Genomic DNA, 20,437 nt, shown 5'->3' on the forward strand with positions numbered 1-20,437 from the left:
TGTTGACTAAGAGTTTTATTTGTGTCTCTAGCAGTCGTTTTGTGTGTTGGTTTCAAACACTGAGTTGAAAAATGTCGTAATGTGAGTTTGAATATCATTTTGCGTGACCTTTATAGATCTTTATAGAAACAACTGTGCAGCCATATAGAATTCTGTCTTTTGAACGTTCTGAGGTAGTTCTGTATATTTCTATGGCATCGCTGTCGAGTATTTTGTTGGTGAAGTGGATTTCCTTATTGTAGAGTTACTGAAAGTTATCATTAGCACTGTAATGTCTGAAGCGGATGTCATAACCAGTGTCAGTAGAGCAGGAAGATTTTAAAAAGAGCGGTTCATTCATAAATCCGTAAGATCTTACCTTCATGCTGTGGAAATACAAACCAGAAGACAGAACACAAGGAGCGCAGCGCTGAAAAGAGGCAGGGCTACATGAAGTCTATAGCCATATGAAAGCGACAATGGATAATTTATCTCAGATCTTAAAAATAAATGAAAGGTAAGAACAAACTGAACTCAGTTTTCTATATGACAAAGATTGTATCAGTCACTCAGTATGTGCTATTAATTATGTTAAAATTGTGTAATAATTATGAATTTTATTATGTAGGCCTACTTATCTATTTCTTTTTCGAGTGCATTGCCCTTGCAGAGAGAGCCCACACATGCTCTTCTGATTGGCTGTGATTTTTGATTGGTTTTGTCGCGCATTGCGTTTGGTGTTGCTTATGGGAGGCTAAAAGGTTAAAAAAACACATGAATTTTAACACGTTAACAACACGCAAACACGCGCGTGAAAAATCGTAACGTTGTTACCATGCAAACACGTCTTTAACGCGTGAAATATGCATATTTTACGTGTTTAAATTCACATGTTTTTTTAACCTTTTGGCCTTCCATAGGAATCTAATCGCATTGCATCTGGTTAGGACACGTGTAAAATGCACTCTATCCAGGTTATTTTTCAACGCGGCGGTAAGTGTTTTCTGTGAAGGTGCGAGACTTCCGATTTATTAGCCGCTATATAGTGGAGCGGCTAAGTGCTTATGTTTGGCAGAATCGTTCAGTTTATGATACAAGCGTGAAAATTGGCATGAGAAAGTCTCCATGGGTCACTTGACAAGAAAATTGTCCGAGCCACTTGAAATTTCAAGATGGCGGCCATTTTTCAAGATGGCCGACACATTAGTGGAGCAGTTAAGTGATATAGTGGTTTATTTGGTGATACAAGCATGAAAATTGGCATGAGCAGTCTCTGTGGGTCACTTGTTACCTTGTCGTGGTAAGGGAGCTTGTGTACCTCAATGAACCCTGAGAGCTATGCCGGTGGGAGGCAACTCCTGACAGGCTTTACCAAACTGGACAGGTCATGGGTGAGGAGTCAGACAAAACACAGTCAAACTACCTCTCTTGACAAAGTCTTTTGAGGAACCCAATACATTTCTATGAGAAAATGTATAATTTAAAGATCCACATGGCGGGCTGCAGTAATCCTGAAAAATTGCCGCCATCTTGAAATTTTATGTTGCTGTGGGCGGTTTCTTGTCAAATGACCCTTTGAGACAGCTCATGGCAATTTTCATGCTTGTATCACCAAGTAAATGATTTCTTAAGCCTAATTGCTCCACTGGTGGTGGCCATCTTGAAAAATGGCCGCCATCTTGAAATTTCAAGTAGCTGTGGGTGGCTTATTGTCTAGTGACCATCAGAGACTGCTCATGCCAATTTTCATGCTTGTATCACCAAATAAACCACTATATCACTTAACTGCTCCACTAAGGTGTCGGCCATCAGCCATTTTGAAAAATCTTGAAATTTCAAGTGGCTCGGACAATTTTCTTGTCAAGTGACCCATGGAGACTGCTCATGCCAATTTTCACGCTTGTATCATAAACTGAACGATTATATCACTTAGCCGCTCCACTAATAGGGAAATAACGAGAAGAATATATAATCAAAGTGCAGTAAACTGTAAAACTGTTTGCGCTACAAACAAGCGCGTTTATAATTAAGACAATACATTAAAATAATATGGTAAGAAATACCAGTTTGCAATATCAAGCAGCGTAACAAACTGTTTTGTACAGCTTAAAAAACTGTAAGGAATGAGCCAGACATTAAAATTACAAATGGTTGCACCCGCTCTTACCTGAAAAATAATGAATAAGGGTGTTTTCCATAAATTAAAATTTACTGAAAAGTTTGCATTTAATCATTTAGCAAACTGTAAATTGTATGCCATTTACTAATTACATTTTTTTGTTTGTTTTATTTTATATTTTACATTTATATTTTGTTCCATAATGTAAGGCTATTTAATATTTAATTTACTCCGAATTGACAAAATGTCAATGTTAACCTTTTTGCCTGGGCAATAACAGTCGAAATGTTCAATTCCTTTTTGTGTGATGTTGTCTACCCAGAAACTGACTTATTGCTTCATATAATGTATGAGATTAATACAAAAGCACAGAAGCCTTCAATTTTATAAGAGGAAAATACAGAACATTTTATTGTTGTCTTTATGTAGAGGTGGAACACAGTTTCTCAGATTTTCCCATTATGACCCAACTACACATGCACATGTACATTCATATAAACAGAAACTCTGAGATCAACTGGCCACTTTCAGACTCCAATTCCACTCCAGACAGTATTTGTATTGCGCCGTTTCGCTGGTTCTCCCTCTCGTTCTTCAGCTCACTTTCCTTTCGTCTTTGTGCGTCATCCACACATGCAGTAATGGGTCATGATAATACTGGGTGTGTGCATAAAAAGCCTGAGGCCATCTGTGAAAATGTAAGTTAGGGAAAGGGTTTCTATGTAATTCAATCTGTTTCATTGGCTTTATATGATGTCCTGCTGGTGCTGTGTGGACTCGCTGACGACCTGAAGGGATTGAAATAAAGGGAATGATTAGAGAGAGGGTGTCTGGATAGGATACAGATGATTCACATGCTGCACATAAATGCTGGGAAAACACAAAAGTGCTTAAAAAAGTGATACTCCATAACAAGGAACAGAGACGGTTGGGAGAGGTTTTTCTAGAAGTTAAAACAGCCCCTTTCCTGCTGCAAATCGATACTGGGCTTGTGCAAGACACATTCTTTCATAAATGAAGTTCTCCATATGTGCTGTGCAGAAATACTTTCTGTATTATTCAGCAGAGCAGAATATTAACAGATATTAACAGTGATACATGGAGTATTCTGTTGTGCAACCCAGTGCTGGTTAATAGGGAACAGGATTTTTTTGGGAATGTGTTTGGGAAAAGGACTGTAGAAACAGGCCATGGCTGAACTTACACACTGAGCACTGAGGGCGTTCATGCCCTTACTAGTTGTCCTAGTCTAGAGTAAAATAGAAAATAATTTGGATGATAATGATTATATACAGTACATATGTGCGTGTTTATGTGTATAACATGTTTTTGAGACTGGACAGTCTGTATATTCCATTAATGACAATAATAGTAGTATCAGGAGGTTGTTTGTTTGTGCATGCATGTTACCTCGCCATCCCGAGTCTCAATGGTCTTGATCAGAACTGTTTTCTTAGAGTGGATTTCAGATCCGCGCTGTTGTTGCTGGTGGTGCTGCTCTGGGCTTGTTTCTATTACAACAAAATACACAACCTCAGCATCATTAAACTCACCCTCACAAATACATAAATACTGCATTTGCATTACTGATATCATCTTTTACATTAGGCTACTGATATCAGTTTAGGTACTCAAAACACAAAGCACAAGAAGACTGAAGTATTAAAAAAAAAAAAAATAATGGTTTTGCCCCCCCTTGTGGTTGAAGAAGACAGGAATTTTGCTCAACAAACTTAATTTAAGGGATAGTTCATCCAAAATCGAGAATTCTGTCATCATTTACTGTTCTTTCAAAACTGTATGGCTATCTTTCTACTTTCTACATTTTTGGAAGATGGGAGTTGATTGGGGTCCAAAGTTGGGTTTCACTTTATTTTGATACTCTACTTTAGACATTCGACTAACTATAAGTAGCCTAACTTTAAAACTACGTGCCAACTAACTCTCATTAGAGTATTAGCATATTGTTAGGTTAGGGTTAGTAGAATAATGTGACTTGCAAAGTTATTTATAGTCGGTACTAGAATTTCTTTTGGAGAACCATCACAATAAAGTGTTATCAGATATTAAGCAGACAGTCTACTAATACTCTAGTGACTGGTTGTTGTAGTTGCAACAGTTAATTATAGTCAGTGGAATGTTTAAAGTGGGCTATCAAAATAAAGTGTTACCCAAAGTAGTTTGGAAACCCCATGACTTTAATTGTGTGGACAAAAAAAAAGAAAAAAGTTCCTCTATGCTTTGCAAGAGAAATAGTCATATATGTTTCGAACAACATGATGTCGTTGGTAGGCTAGTTTCTCTTTTAAAGAACTCACCTCTGAAATTCAAGGAAGAATAGGTCTGCACAGGCAGAGAGATCCTGAAAACAAGATAAATAATAATAATATGAAATAATGTTTTGTTATATCAGTTAAGAACAAGCCAAATCTGTCCAAATACCTTCTATAATCTTACCTGCTCTCCTCTCCTTCCAGAAGCTTCCTGTAGGTGGCGATCTCCACATCCAGTGCCATCTTAACATTCAGCAGATCCTGGTACTCACGGAGATGGCGAGCCATCTCATCCTTCATTTTTGCAATCTCAGACTCGAGACGGGTAATGGTGTCCTGATAACCACCGGCCTCGCGACCCAGCCTTTCCTCCATCTCCCTCATCTGCCTTATCAGAGATTCATTCTACAGACAGAATGACAAAAAGGTAGAGAAAGATGGGGGGGGGGGGGTTATGAGTGAAACTGATGTACAGAAAGAAAAGCAAGACCGTAGTTGAGATGAACTGAGTTGAGTAATAATAAAAACTGAGAATGAACTCAGTAGATTTGTAGTGATAGAGTGTGCCATTACTGTTGGTTATTTACCAAATCAAATTTACTCATGGACCACCAGGGGAAACATATTAAAGACTTAGTAATAAGGTGGATTCAGGTGTGCAGAGGCTGAGCTAATATTTGTTTTGGCTGGGAAATAATAACTTGGTTTAGAGCCCATGCGCAGGATCTTTAACCCTTAAACGCATAGCTCGGGTCTTTAGTGACCCGGGACGTCATTCACTACCCTCCTCTTCATTCATTTTTTTAAGTTAGACATCAACCTTCTTAGTATTCCTCAATTAATTAATTATAAACAATATAACAAGAAAAAAATGATAAAAGAATGCCTGTTTTTACTTTCACTTTTTCCTAAAAAATGTATAAGGTCGCTAGCAACCCGAGGTGTGTAACAGTGCAAGTATATTTTTTTCTGCACAACAACAATTGAATCTTTGATGACTGAATAAGTGCAATTCACTTTTATTCCATAAGGTGGCAATGTCTGATACACAATGATAAAGTGACGTTTCACTCATAGTTACCGCAGAAAACAAAAGAATAGGAAGTATCATCAGCAAAACTTGAAATGGCTCAGTGATTTACTGCAGTCTGCAGAGCAAATAATAGTGTCATTGATGGTTGATCTGGTGAAGAAGCTGTCAGCGATCAAAATATTGATTTTGAAGGTGTTGAAAATTATAGTTTTGAGAATATGTATGAGATCATGAATATGATCTAGATGCTGAAAGTACTGGGAAATGAGCTCTGATGAGGACAGTGATGATGGTATAAAACTTCTGCTCAAACTAAAAGGGACTAGAAGTGAGGGGATGGGGTGGTGGAGGGATGCTGTTAAACTGTCAATGAACGGAGGTAAGTTTGCTGTATATATACACACCTCTTAACTCGTTGATTAACAGAGTGTGCTCCACTCGTGTCTAATTAGGTTTGATTATCTGAATGTGCTCCACCTGTGTTTAATTATCTGAACGTGCTTCTCCCAAACTTTGTTAATAAAAACATCATTTAGCGAAACATTCATGCATTTAAGGGTTAAGGACTTACGGTGCCCTTGAGAGAGTCAATCTCACAAGTGTAGGACTGGATCTGGTGACGGAACTCCATGGTCTCCAGTTTGGACTGTCTGAGAGCATCATTATTCTTGTTTACTGCCTGGCTCAGATCTGATACCTGTGGGTGGAACAAAATAGTTTAGCTCAAACTCCTGGCTACTTTCAGTCTAGATACAAAGATCTGAATATAGCCTTTGAATTGTATGTCTGCATATTTCTAAAATCTCTGAGACAGACCTTAGACTTATACCATTCCTCAGCCTCTGCGATATTCTTGGCAGCAATACCCTCGTACTGCAGGCGGATGTCCCTGAGGGCGGCAGTCAGGTCAGGCTTGGACATGTCCATTTGGACCTGTACCTGACTCTCTTGCATCTGGTTTTGCAGCTCACGGATCTCCTAAAGGAAAAGGTAAACACATAGACATGGCTTCAGAGTGCACTTATTTATATTGTCATTTTACTTGAAAAGTTGATGCTTGGTTGGAGTATAAAGAAAATAAGTGGCATTCTGAGAGTGAAGCAGGTATCCATCCAATCATAATGTGAACGGTTTATTTGCATGGGAGGAATGGTGAAAATAGTACGGAACCCTATGGAACTCAGCATGGTAATGAATGAGACTATAAAACTTTTAAGGTTCTTTGTTGGCATTGATGGTTCCATTAAAGGAATAGTTCATTTCAAAAGTTCCTCAAGTTGTTCCAAACCTGTATGAATTTCTTTCTTCTGCTGAACACAAGAGATGATATTTTGAAAAATGTCAGTAACCAAACAGTTGATGGACCCCAGTGACTTCCATAGTAGGGGAAGAAAAAAAAAATACTATGGAAGTCAGTTGGGTCCATCAACTGTTTGATTACCGACATTCTTCAAAATACCTTCTGCGTTCAGCAGAAGAAAGAAACTCATACAGGTTTGGAACAACTTGAGGGTGAGTAAATGATGACAGAATTTTCTATTTGAAATGAACTATTCCTTTAAGAACCTTTAATATCCTTGAAACCTAGTGTTTCTTTAAACACTCTTCAAAATAAAGGTTTTGAAAGGGGGTTTTCACAACGATGCCATAGAAGAGCCATTTTTGGTTCCACAATGAACCTTTCAGTAAACAGTTCTTCAAAGAACCATTTTTAGTGTAAGGAACATTTTAGAACCTTTTTTCCTCTATGAAGAACCATTTGTGCAATGGAAAGGATCCATGATTCATGATCCAATGGTTCTTCATAGAACCATTGATGCCAAACAAGAATCTTCAGAGTACTTTAGATTATTCAAATCTTCTTCAACTGATCACTGAAATGGTATTTGGAGAACCCAAAATAGTTCTTCAATGGCACTGTTGCAAAAAAAAAAAAAAAAAGTGTAGCTGTAATTATTTTTCATCTCTGTTGTAATTGTAGGCCTTGTAAGGCCTTTTTCTTTTTCCTCACAGCTGTGTCTCAGAGAATCTGTCTCTGTTTAATTATAGGGATGCATCTGTTGCACAGCTTTACACTGCCCCCTCACTGCCAATGCGCAGCTGACACACACAGACCCACATGTGACCATTTTATCCTTGCATGTCAAATAAAAAGCAGACAGAGCATTTAAAGAACTTGACTTCAGAGCCTCGTAAAAGGTCAGTGTACGTGCTGAATGCTGGGTATGAGAGCAAGGGAGGTCGCAGACAGAGATGAACAGTCAGTCACGTACATAGTCGTGAAATATGTTGAGGAATGTAACTTTAGATGTATACAAACCTCCTCATGGACCTTTTTGAGGAATGCAATCTCTTCATGAAGACCCTCAATACGTCTTTCCAGGTCCAGCCTGGCCAGAGTGGCAGTATCTACATCCTACAGAGAGCACAACAATTCAGTTTTTATCCTTCAAAATGAATGTGTATATCTTTCATGTTAAACAACGCAACATATAAGAGTATAAAACAATCACGTTTTATGTGTCGCTAAAGTTAACTTTCTTAGACAACACTTTTCTAAAAACTAAAGATGATGTAAAGAACGTACAGATCTAAAGGCAGAGAGGTTGTTCTCAGCTTCTTCTTTCTGGTGGATCTCCTCTTGAAGTCTGTGGAATAGAGATATTAGAGTCTTCATGTTAATTTGAAGTAATACATGAAGTAAATATGACTTAAAACATAGAGTACCTTCCTAAAAGTTCTCTAGCCTGTTAAGCTTTTACAGTTTAATTAAGATATTTTTTAAGGACGTATATTGTAATTTGTTATAGAGGAGTTCCTACATGGCCAGAAATAGAGCTTGTTCTAATGGCAAAAGGTGCCCTGCATGTCCTCAGTTTTTAAGATATGCTGAGAGTGGCTTGTGGAGTTGTCATTCCTTCATGCGCAGAGATCAAGACGGAACATTATATTCTCACATACATGCTTGGAGTTACACATAGCTGAGGTTGGATGTAAATGTCCGACTCCATTGAAAGAGGTATGTTGTTAATGTGGCACATATCCTGTTTCATGAATGTAATTGTTGGCAGTCAGTTGCCATCTGATATTTTCATCAGAGAGATGAAAGGTATTCATAAATCATACCAGGCCAAAGTTGAGGGCTCTATGTGCACTAGAAAGTAATGGAGAGCTTCAATACTCAGAATGTTTTAATTGTAATTGTTTTTGTTTTGTTTTTTTATACAATGCTGGGTAGCCAGAACTTATAGCTATAGCTGCAAATCATATAATGAGTTCTATATAATCTCTATGTGTCAGCACACCATCAGGCTCACTTTGAACAATGTCTATGCACAGGAATTGCTAGGCTTTAAACGGTTATCATTAATCAGTGCTGATAACGTGATGTGGTTTTTGTGGGGCCCTTGAATGCAATGCGCTCAGACAGCCCGCAACACACTATGAGCAAGATAAGGGTTATTTTTAGAGACGTGCATTCTCTGCAGTGCTGGGGGGTGTATTGAAGAGGCTAATAATAGCAGTCTAATCTGAGCAGTGTAATAGGAGCCTGGGTCCTTTTGCAAATAGAAATAACACTCTTATACTCTTTCCAACATCATACATGAGGTGGTTACACCGGTGGTTGCTACGTTGGGTTACCATATACCCCGACATAAGTATGTTGTCTTTAACCTCTGAGGTGGTCCTGACCCATATCTTTCCTGTTGTGGTCTCTGTTTCATGTCTACTGCTTGTGTTTTACAAATCTGGCCATGGAACCCATGGTATTTCTGCATTTCTTTCCATTGCATACCAATTATACTGTTTTGGGAAGAAGTTTAGTAGAAATAGTAAGTAGATGTCTCATGAATGTCCTTTCCCAAATTCACAACTCAATGACATGCATGAGTTATGAGCACCATCATGACTTCTATGTGGCTTCCTCCAGGCCCCATGTATTATATAATAAATGTCACTATGTTTCCGTAAAGTGTGCTCTTTGAGAGTAATAAATTAAATTAGTTCAACACAACACTTTTACTATGGCAATATCCAATGGAGGACCCAACTAACAAAAATAAGCTCTAAAAACGTTTTGCTAACATTCTCATTAAGTTATGAAAACGTCATTTCTGGATGTTTAAAACGTTTTTTCTTGGTTAATGCGAACGTTAAGGAAACATTTTGATGTTCCTTTTGAATGTTCTCTTAATGTTCTGAAACAAGCAGTAACAAAAATGTTGGACAAACATCCAATGAAAGCATTTCAGAACCAAACATTCCATGAAGAATATATAAATAGCATTTTTTTATGGCATGAATGTTCTTTTAACGTTACTGTGAGAATGTTTCTTCACTACTTTGAGAGAACTTTAGCCACAGTTCTCTGTTAACTAGGTATTATCTCAAACTTCAAGGAAGATGAACACAAAGCTGTCAATCTTCATTTAGAAATATAATTTCAGATTTGAATTCAAAGTAAAGAATCTGAATGAATCGAAAGATTTGCATAAACCAAACATTCTCCTAGATATTTCTTGTAGTGCTCACCTCTGTTTTAGTTTCTGTAGGTCGTCGCCCAGGTTGTCTCTCTCTATCTCAATACGAGACCTCTGATTGGTCAGTGCCTCCACCTGTCTGCGCAGCTCTCTCATCTCCTCCTCATACATCTCAGCAATACGCGTGGGCTCACGGCCCCGCATACGCTCAATCTCCACCGACAACGCTTGGTTCTGCTGCTCCAGGAAGCGCACCTTCTCGATGTAGGTGGCGAAACGGTCATTGAGATGTTGGAGCTCTGCCTTCTCATTAGTGCGTGTATTGAGGAAGTCCTGGTTCATGGCGTCGGCCAGATTGAAGTCCAGCTTCTCACCAAGACCGGCATAGGACCTCATTTGGCCACCACCGAAGGAGCTGGATGCGCGGTGGCTGGAATAAATGGGAGAAGCGGAGCTCTTGCTCACCTCATAAACTCTGGAGGACATGCGAGAGGATCCAGAAGAACCACGGCCAGAAAAAACGGAGGCGCCCACACCAGAGCCGAAGGTACGGCGGTAAGAGGAAGCCGTCTCGGCAGAAGTTGAATACGCCTTGCTCATGACTGGGCCTCTAAGGTTTGTACGGTGTGCAAATGCTGGGTCTCTAGGACTGCGTGGTAGAATGAGGGTCAACGGCAAAGCTGGGCTATATATAGTGTATCTACCACCCCATTTGCCCCCACCCACATTCTTCTGTCACTGTTATCACCCCACACATTGGCCCCCTCTTGTCTCTCTCTTTTCTAAACCTCGCTTCCTCAGCTGTCATGAGGTCTGGTTTCCAGCAGCTGGGTGGAGCAAATGGATGGGGCATGAGGTGGCACAGGTCACGTCATGTAGAATGTGCTGTCATTTCTTTTGCTTACCAGGAAGAGCTCTTGTACCACAGTAAAAACAATATTACACTGATAATTCTACATGAGTTTTTTTGCTTATTTAAAATGTCCAATATGAAAGGTTCGCCAGTTAAATTTGGATGTATTTATGATAAAGGGTAATGCTTTATTTTGATGGTCCCTTTTGAACATTCTATTGACTATAAGTAACTTTGCAACTACATGTCAACTAACTCTCATTAGAGTAGCCTGTTAGTAGACTGTCTGCGTAATATATGTTAACTCTTTATTGTGATGCTCCTCCAACAGACATTCTATTGACTATGTAACTTTACAACTACATGTCAACTTATTCTAACCCTATAACTCTACCAGTCTACTAATACTCTACAAAAACTCTAATGAGAGTTAGTAGACATGTAGATGCAAAGTTACTTATAGTCAACAGAATGTGTTGAAGGGACCATCAAAATAAAGTGAAACCTGATAAAGTTCTAGGTAATTTTCTTTTCAATGTTAATTCCAAACTTTAGTTTTCACCTTTGCAAAAATAACAGGATACTACCCTTTTAAACCACTCTCTTCTATTTGAAATATTATTTTAATCTGAAATTAGATTTAATCATGACATATCGTCTTCAAAGTAACGCCCCTCCCCAGCAAACAAAGATATGTTTAGCTAAGATTCCCATTGTTATAAATTAATGTTCTCTGCACGTTAAAATGTTTTGGTTTTGTTTAATCTTGGTTATGTGAACGTTAATGAAATATTATGTTATGAACTGCTCCGAGACACAAAGGTTGAGATCAAAATGCAGCTTTGAGTCATCCAGAATCGTAATCTAAACACAGGCAAAGGGTCAAATACAGGAAGGCAGTCCAAACAAACAAACAGGTAGGAGTCAAAGGCAAGAAAGGGAATCCAAGAAACAGGCAAAAACCCAAGAACCAAGAGACAATGAAACCAGGGAGAATGCTCAGAGATGCAGTGTAAACAGTTTACAAAACCTCACAGTGAATGAAAGAGTGAACCAGGCTTATATACACAGAGTTATCAAGGCTAAAGGAACGGCTGATGACAATCATGGTGCCATTGTTTTGTCTCAAGATGCACACCAGTGATGTTTTTCTTTTTTTCTCTAAGGCACCTTTATCAAATATAATTAAATGCCCTAATTTAACTAAGGCCTAATCCTGGCTTAATCTAAACCCTGTCTATGACACCGGGCCAATATGATCTTGTAAAAATATGATTCCCAACTAGAGGTATATGTCTTCAAGAGGGTTTTTAAAAAAGATAGTTCACCCAAAAATGAAAATTCTGTCAGCATTTACTCCCCTTCATGTCATTCGAGACTTGAATGACTTTATATCTTCTGTGGAACAGAAAATAAGCTATTTTGAATATACATATTCAATGGATATATGTCCAAACAATGAAAGATAATGGTGCCTAGTGTTATTCAGTTTCAAATGGACTCTTCAAAATGTCAAGAAAGAAAATAATACAGGTTGAAGTCGACATAAGAGTGACTAAATTATTATTATTATAATTTTTTTTGGTGAACTATCCCTATTTAGTTTTTGCTTTATTAAACAGAAATTACAACCTATCATGATTAATTTTATTACAATTTGAGATCAAGCAAGAAAATAAAATAATTATAATGAATTCTAAATGATTATTTATGAGTTTTATAAATTTGTGTTAGTGAGAATCCTGAAATATGTTACTTTTTTTTTTACATTAATAACATTAATGATAATGCTAAATGGTGTCATTTTATGCATATGTGAAATGTGTTTCATTTTATGTTTTTGCCTTTAAATGCCTTCAGCTATATAAAATATTATACCATCATGTGAGGAAGGATTAATATTTTAGATACATCACATCATCCTTTCAATGATGAAATGTTCTTAATTTGTTTTCCTTGTGTCATAAACTCTCATTGCACCTGGGAAATCAGAGCACCTAAACTGTGTATTTGTGTCATCAAATATATGTGATACCGAATAAGATCTCTGTTGCTCCAACCCCCATAGTCTTCCTGTTCCCCAGGCTATAACTATAGTGACCGAGAAGTTGCGATGTTACTCCACAGCTGCTGCTGTCATGGCTATTATTAGACTTCCAGTCTGAGCCCCGTCACCAGGCTGCTTTCCTAAGGGCCTCTTGGAAAAACTGTGGACTTGATGGGGCAGAGACTCGACAATCTATCTGACTGCTGTGTGAATTACACAGTTGACATTTAAATGGAAGCATTTTGAAGATTTGCTGGAAATCAGGAACAGCACTTTAGTTATCCTGTTATGTGTTCACAGTTTTGACCTGGCCGCACCTTTTTTGATTCAAAACATTGAATGAATAAATATTGTCATAAGGTACTTTTGAAAAATCAGCCTTCAGCTTTCTTTTATGCTGATTGTGATCATTTAATGTTAAATAAAAACTATTTCTACTTCAGCTATTGTATATAAGAGGAACCAAGTAATCAGAGCCGGTCTATGAAACATTACTTTTTAGAACTATTCTACATGGAGCAATGGCAATGGTATACAAATTATTATATGCATATGTTACCGGCAAAGTGTGAAATCCCGGTATTGTATAGAATGCCTAGGCAATGTATAGAATTCCTGATGTTTTTTTGCAAAAAATACATTACCTAATTCTATACATTACCTAGGCATTCTATATAATGCCGGATTACACACTTTGCCGGTAACATATATAACTTATTTAATCAGCTATTTTCTTTCAAGGTGAGTGTGTGTGAATGCAAAGTGGTGAATGTCATTGGTAATTCAATTTCATCATAAAAAGAATGGCAATGATTTTTGGTAAAAGTATCAAAGCAGTCATTCAGCCAGGTGTGTGTGGGGAGTGTGGAGTGGGGAGTGTGGAGTGGGGAGGGGGGAGGGGGGAGGGGGGAGGGGGGAGGGGGGAGGGGGTGAAAAGAATCAATACTAAATGTCTGCCAAAATTTGTTGGCCATTTTTTGTTGGCCACGTTGGTTGTTTGTTTGAACCTATATATAATATAAGAATTGCAACAAAAAAAATTGTATAAATAAATAAATTGAATAAATATATATATATATATTCATTTCCCATTTGCCAACTTGGGAAGTTAGTGTAGATGGTGGGGGAATGTGGTGTCTATGCCAGGACATGTGAAACCACGCATGGGTAGGGGTTATGGGGAGTGGTGGGAGTTGCCCAGGAGGTCGTCTTTCAAAAACACCCTTTGGCTGCTCTAGCAACCAACCAAACAGACATACACAGATACCAACAAGGTGAAATGCCATGTAAAAGGGGGTAAAAGCCAACATGACAAGGGGAATTGGAAAGCAGTTTGAAAGATGTAAAATATGTAAGAGTCCCTTTATAAAGCACTGACCTATAGTTAGACTTCAGGGCTACATTTCATTAGACCTTCACATTTACAATCAGAACAAAACCAAAATCTTTTACAAAAAAAAAAAAAAAAATGGAAAGTGGAATGGAAAAGTTTGTTCAATTTGGACAAAAAAAAAAAAAAAAAACTTTTTTTCAATATGGAACTAATATTTTCTTGCAAAAAAACATTGTGCATCACATGGTCACTATTTTAAAGCAGTCTCATGTTCATTTATAAACTAAGGCAATTCTCAAAAAAGATAATACTGTACCTCATAGTACATTGAGGTACACCTTCAGTGCATGAGAATAATACTGCACTGACAATATCTGAACAGTTGGTGGCACCACAGCTCAGATTATTTCTTTTTTTACAGCTCAGATTAATCAACTGCACATCCTCGTAAAAATGACGTGTTTTGTTGTTACTGTCTCAATTGGTTGTAGAAGATGGTGATGTATATAAATGACGATGACGTTGGTTTCATTTTATTTGGATTAACTAGCAATAAAAATGTTATAGATTCCTGAAACAATATGATTTTTGACTAGTATGTTATGACTATTGATTAGGATCAACCAGATTTCTTCCACTGTTTATTTTTAATTATCTCTTGTTAGCATTATTTCGCCATAGCAAATGTGTTGTACTTAACCATTTATCGTTGTCTTTTATTTTGATTTATCCTCTTAATGTGTATTATCCTTACTTCCTTTGGTTATCTGATTCTACATACTGAGGTTTTGTTGAAGCTTCTTGTTCTCCTGAAGGTGTTTGTATGTTTTCATCTATTTCTTGATTATTAATAATATGACAAATGAAAGTGGTTTTCTGGTTTGTCAAGTTTGTCAGTTGTAAGCCTGATATACGACTTTGTGTATATGTATGGGTTTGCCTTTAAGGAAAAATTCATTTGATACCCCTTCTTTCCTCAGTGATATGTGATGTCATTTTCCTTTTCTACACAAGTTTCCTTGTGGGAGGAGGAAAACTATAACCAACAGAAGGATTCAGTCATCATCTGCAGTCGCCGAAAAAATATAGTGAATGCTAAACAGCAGACAGCCACACATCCTGCCCGCTCTTTATAGATGTCTGTTGGCCCCCTCCTTCCTTTTGCATGCAAGACTCTTCACAAATCTCCTGGGCTCCCTATGACGTAATTGCGGGTCCCCTCCACATCCGTGAAGAAAGATCGTGATTCCCGCTCCAGATCCGCACCACAAATTCTGTACATTCGTTACTGCCTCTGTATGTTTATTACTGCCTAAAACGAAAGCCTACAGTTAATGTGTCTCACCTGACGCGTCCATCACTTATGCTACAAGCGTTTAGCACAAGCCTGCGGCACCGACAGACAAGATGTGGATTTAAATTCTTGACGGAGGGCGATAAAACAACGCGTGGTGACTTCAATCCCGTGGATAGTTAATATGATGCATCCACGAGTATGGAGAGCCCTGTTTTTGACGTCCGTATTCTGCCAGCTTGGAATGGCAGGCAAATACGGTAGGTTATGTCAGCAGATGAGGAAAATCTTCGAGAAATATCTCGAAATGAATTTCAGTTTCATTGTGCATAGACATGGTGTGGTTTTTAAGGCCTATGACAATTACGATGTGGCCACATTTACTTATATACAGTACAACAAATGCTTCTATTCGTAGGAAGTTTAGTGAGTTATGCGACGCGTATGAGATGGTTTATGTGCCATTCTTTTAAAATCACTTTTGAGATTATTTGCATATTGTGTTTGGTCGTGAGAATATTTGCATATTGTGTTTGATCGTGTTTGTCTACACATTGTGATCACTTCTCCGCCTAAACATGCATTAGAAGTGTTGTAGGCTTAAACTAAACTGTATTCAGCTTCGTTGCGCAACTGGTGGGAATGGACAGTATAGAGACAAGGAAGAGCGTTTCAGCACCATGGAGAGGGCCAATATTGATATTTGTTTATATAGCATCTAATCACTTTATGTTTCATCAAAGGTTATTTAGGCTTTAAATCATCCGATATATACCATCCCCCTCTATCTAAGCATTATTCGGTTAAGAAAACTACTTTTTATCCTCCATCCCTGTTCTGACCAATAGAAATTACTCTTCTCTGTATCCTTGGCGACACGTCGACGACATTGGACGAGTGACCCATTTGCAAATATTTCTGTAATATATACTGTCATCTACTAAATCTTATACTATATCTTATATTTTCTAGTTGATTAACACACTCTCGAGTGCACTGTCGTAGTTTGCTTAATAAACGCCTTTTTTTCTTAGGGTTGTTGTTGGTATTTAATTCATCCGTGCGTTACTTTTGACATTTATGAATGGTAGAGCTCAACAGATTCTCACTAGCTACCCTTTGCACAGGCTGGTTAAGGCTTTAGTTTTGTGTAAATGAAATGCAGGATCAATTATTTATTTATATATATATTTTTTTCTATTAATCTCCTTTTTCTATAGCCTATTCATTGTGAATTTCATTATAAAAGGCTAAGGAAAAGATTATAGGAAAAACCTTGTAGAATTAGGTTTAGAGTCAACTTGAGGGTTTTTGATACTAATTTATACAGACAACTGATTGGAGTATCTTGTGCATTTATATTGCTTATTATCTTAACACAATTAATAATGATTATTCCAGTTTGAGAATAGACTTGCGCTGTCTGAGACTAAAATCTGTCAATGGTTGGTGTTGTTAATTTTTTTTATATATACAGGAATTCAGAGCACCTTTTTAATCATTAATCCAGTGTGAGTAAAACACGGTCACGGTGATTTTCACTGATGTGATAAGTAATCATTGGAAAGTGGAGAGGTTGACATCAAATTATTATTATTTTTTTTTCATTTCTAAGAGGTTTACCATCTGTCTGAGTCCATTTGCTCTACTGGAAAATAGCCATAGATAATAAACAAACTTTACACATTTTACACAATCTAATTGTCATTGAGTGTATTGTTTCAAAAATAGCTCTTTAATGAAATTGTGTTGAGTAACCTTCACTCTTCATATATAGAGTTCATCAATATTATGAGAGTGAAGAATTATGTTTTGAAGCTAACTTTTTAAAAACACATTTTGGTATATATTTCCATTCAGAATGATTTAAAAACACCCCATGCCTTTTAAATGGTCTACGTTTGTTTTTAGGCCACTTTACTTTATTCTCCGACAGCTTTATCAGTCTGACTCTTTATCTTTGTTTGTCCTGCTCGGTTCCCCTGACAGCAGTGCTGTTGGCCAGCCTGGCGATTCACACACACACACACACACACGCTCAAGCATAGTCAGGTCATGCTCACTGGCAGTTATGTTGCCTTTTTATTTGATCAGCTGTGTTCAGCACATGCCCAGAGCTTCTTTCCTCATTCTATCTGCCCACACAGAGTTCTGCATCTTAGGGGAAAAACAAGCTACTCCAATCATAGGCCATCATGGATGAATGATTCTTGTCATTGATTCATCTTGATTCAATATTGTTTATACGCTTTCGGACTGTGTTTTTAAGCTCTAACACTTGTGCCAGAGTCAGCTTTGACAGGTTTGTTCATAGTCCCATGCTGAGATGAATGTGTTGGTGAAGGAAAGGTTACTTGAATACAGTCTTTTCTATATCGGCACTGACAAAAAATGCTTTGAAGTTTTCGATAGATGTCAAATGTAAGGCCTGATGAAACTGCAAATTCCCTAAAAGCGCTAAAGGGAGTGGATTATTCTGCTGGTGATTCTGACAATGCACAAATGAAAGAACACAGAAGCAGAACATTTCCATAAGACTAACGCAAATTAGCGCATAGGGTCGCAAACAAGCAGAGCCGATGATAATTAGGTGCGGGACAGTTTAAGCGCAATAACACGTGTAAGAGAACTTAGTTTAATACTCACAGGACGCACCGTCTGACAATAAGCTTTCTGTGTGCGTGCTTCGGATGTGTGCGCTCAGACAAAACATATCTGAAGTTTAGAATAATGTGTCTTTAAAACGAATGCAGATAATAAACTTTCATGATGATGAAGAACTGCAATGACACGTGAGCATGGCCGAGATAGAGATGATAATCAAAACCAAACATATGTTTTAGTTTTTGGCAGGTATCAGAGGCACGAGCTGTAAAGGCACAGCCCTCTTCTGGAAAGCGGCGTTGGGAGCAGGCGCTCATTTGCCTTTAAAAAAACATGCACAAAAACAGCATGCTTTTCCTTCCACTCAAAAATGGGAATTTACAACATGATATAATAAATTATCTGTGGGGTATTTTGAGTTGAAACTTAACAGACAGAGGACACCTGAGACTTATCTTACATCTTGTAAAATGGGGTATAATAGGTCCCCGTAAATGGCGCAAATACCAGTAAAATGACTAATTAGTAAGGGCCGGTTCACAAAGAATGTGTTTTTGCTGTTAAAAACACATGATGTAGGTCAGTGGAACTAAACAAGCTAGTTTATTCGTTTTTTTAATAAACTAAAAAAAAAACGTTTTAGAATGTTCAATGCTGCAAAAGAATGCGAGCGCAACAGTTGACACCCGTCTAGCGCGTGTTTACATTGAAAAACAATGGAAAAGCAAAGCAGTGGAATGGAAAAACGCTTTCTGTGTCTAAATCACGTTGCATTATTTATTCAAATACCCATAAATCACATACATTTTGCATCTGAAAGGGAAACTCCTATAAACGCAATAAGGTCAGCCGCGTTATATAGCTCCACACCTGAATTCGTGAATTGAGTGTCCACACCTTTTCATCGCTAATTTTTCACTGCAGAGGGTTTGCGCTGGCGCAAGTTTTTAGTAAATCTGGCCCTAAATGTTTTATTCTATTTTCAGTTGCTTTTTTTATATTTCTTATCTTTCCATTTGTCTTTTTTTCTCTCTTGCATGCAGGCTGTTTGTTTGAGAAGAGGCTGTGCTCTAGGGAGCAGTTCTGCTCTGACGGTGAGTATCACACTTCGGGGACAATATTTTATGTCGTTCACAGATACAGTAATTTTCTGAAGTTCAAAAACAAGGACTTGGTGCTATCTTCTGTGTCCTGTCTCTATTTCTTGCTCTTGATGATCTAATCGTGAGTTCCGGATCATCGCTAGCACAGATCTGCTACATCCTGCTACAACGCAACAAGAGACGCATACACACAGCTAAATAATTTACGCAGCAGGAAATGTGGTGTGTTTTGAAGGAGGATGTTTATGTTATTTGCATCAGATATGCCTATAGATGCACAAGTGGAGATACAATAGGATTCATACGTCTGGGACCACTATAGAAAACCTTGTATTTTGCATTATTTTCTAATTTAATAACATTTTTGGTTACACTTTTATTTTACAGTACATGTACTTACTGAGTACTTACAATGTACTTACCTAAGAAAGTACTGGTAATATAAGGTGGCTACTGTACATGGTTTAAGATTAGGTTTAGGGGTAGGTTCAGGGTTAGTAGTTATTACCCAGTGTTTGTAATTGCTATAATAAGTAAATAGTATGTTAATGTGGAACAGGACTGTAAAATAAAGTGCTATCCAATTTTTCATTACAACTATTATTATTAGTATAACAATTTGAATGAAAGGTTTAATTAATTAATTGATGAATTTCAGAAGTAGTACCACATTATTTAAAAAAATCATAAAGCTCTCACTGGAGCCGTATCCTTTTAAAAGGTACACATTTGTACCTTATTTACCTCTAAAGGCTGCTTATTAGTACCATAAATGTACATATTAGTACCTTCTGAAAGGTGTCCCTCTTTTGCATTAATGACAGCAGCACTTGAGCTGCACAAACTCCATGTTAAACCTGTAAACAAGCAGAAAACTTGATGTTCTTCAGCATGATTTGAGATTTATGCAAAATGCATCTTGTGCTCACAAGAACATTTGACCATCTGTACAAAGGAGTTCACAAAGTCATTGTCGGAAGTGTGCAGTTTTTATTAGAAATAGTGTGGAATCACAAATATGCAGCAAAAAATCCTAAACCTTTCTGTTAATTTGCAGGATTCAATTTTTTTTTTTTTTAAATAATGTGGTCTCAGACTTTTGAACTCCACTGTATGTAACATTTAGACGACGTTAGATGAAGTTAGCAGTGCTGCTTATTGTACACTCTTAAAAATAATAGTTCCTTATTGGCAATGGTGGTTCCATGAAGAACCTTTAACATCCACAAAAGCTTTCTATTGCACAAAAGACCCTTTACAGTGGAATAAAGGCTCTTTAAATTATTAAAATCTCCTTAACACTCAGAAAAAAAAATAT

At 37.5% G+C, this 20,437-nt stretch overlaps 2 protein-coding genes across 2 annotated transcripts in view; one reads left to right on the forward strand and one right to left on the reverse strand.

Annotated features, from left to right (window-relative positions):
* Nucleotides 1-2,449: 2,449 nt before the first annotated feature.
* On the reverse strand, nt 2,450-10,666 carry desma (desmin a). Its single transcript, XM_084121860.1, has 9 exons — nt 9,938-10,666; nt 7,992-8,052; nt 7,725-7,820; nt 6,221-6,382; nt 5,976-6,101; nt 4,556-4,776; nt 4,417-4,460; nt 3,509-3,609; nt 2,450-2,886 (listed from the first exon to the last, which is right to left on the reverse strand). Exons 1-9 carry the CDS (start codon nt 10,483-10,485, stop codon nt 2,845-2,847), a joined length of 1,401 nt encoding a protein of 466 aa, XP_083977986.1. The 5' UTR covers nt 10,486-10,666; the 3' UTR covers nt 2,450-2,844.
* Nucleotides 10,667-15,212: 4,546 nt separating this feature from the next.
* ptprna (protein tyrosine phosphatase receptor type Na) overlaps nt 15,213-20,437 on the forward strand; it is a 32,636-nt gene continuing 27,411 nt past the window's right edge. Inside the window, exons 1-2 of the mRNA XM_084123399.1 lie at nt 15,213-15,672; nt 19,060-19,110. Coding sequence (XP_083979525.1) covers nt 15,597-15,672; nt 19,060-19,110 — 127 coding nt within the window. The 5' untranslated portion in view covers nt 15,213-15,596. The remainder of the gene's footprint in view (nt 15,673-19,059; nt 19,111-20,437) is intronic.

The sequence above is a fragment of the Abramis brama genome (genome assembly GCF_963993115.1).
Source record: "Abramis brama genome assembly, chromosome: 8".
Lineage (NCBI taxonomy): Eukaryota > Metazoa > Chordata > Actinopteri > Cypriniformes > Leuciscidae > Abramis > Abramis brama.

Excerpts from the sequence above, each read along its gene's own strand:
- desma (XM_084121860.1), bottom strand. The coding sequence starts at position 10,485 with ATGAGCAAGGCGTATTCAACTTCTGCCGAGACGGCTTCCTCTTACCGC. Across the intron at positions 8,053-9,937 it reads CTACAGAAACTAAAACAGAG|ACTTCAAGAGGAGATCCACC; the intron begins GTGAGCACTACA and ends TCTATTCCACAG. Across the intron at positions 3,610-4,416 it reads TTCTTCCTTGAATTTCAGAG|AAACAAGCCCAGAGCAGCAC; the intron begins GTGAGTTCTTTA and ends TTGTTGTAATAG.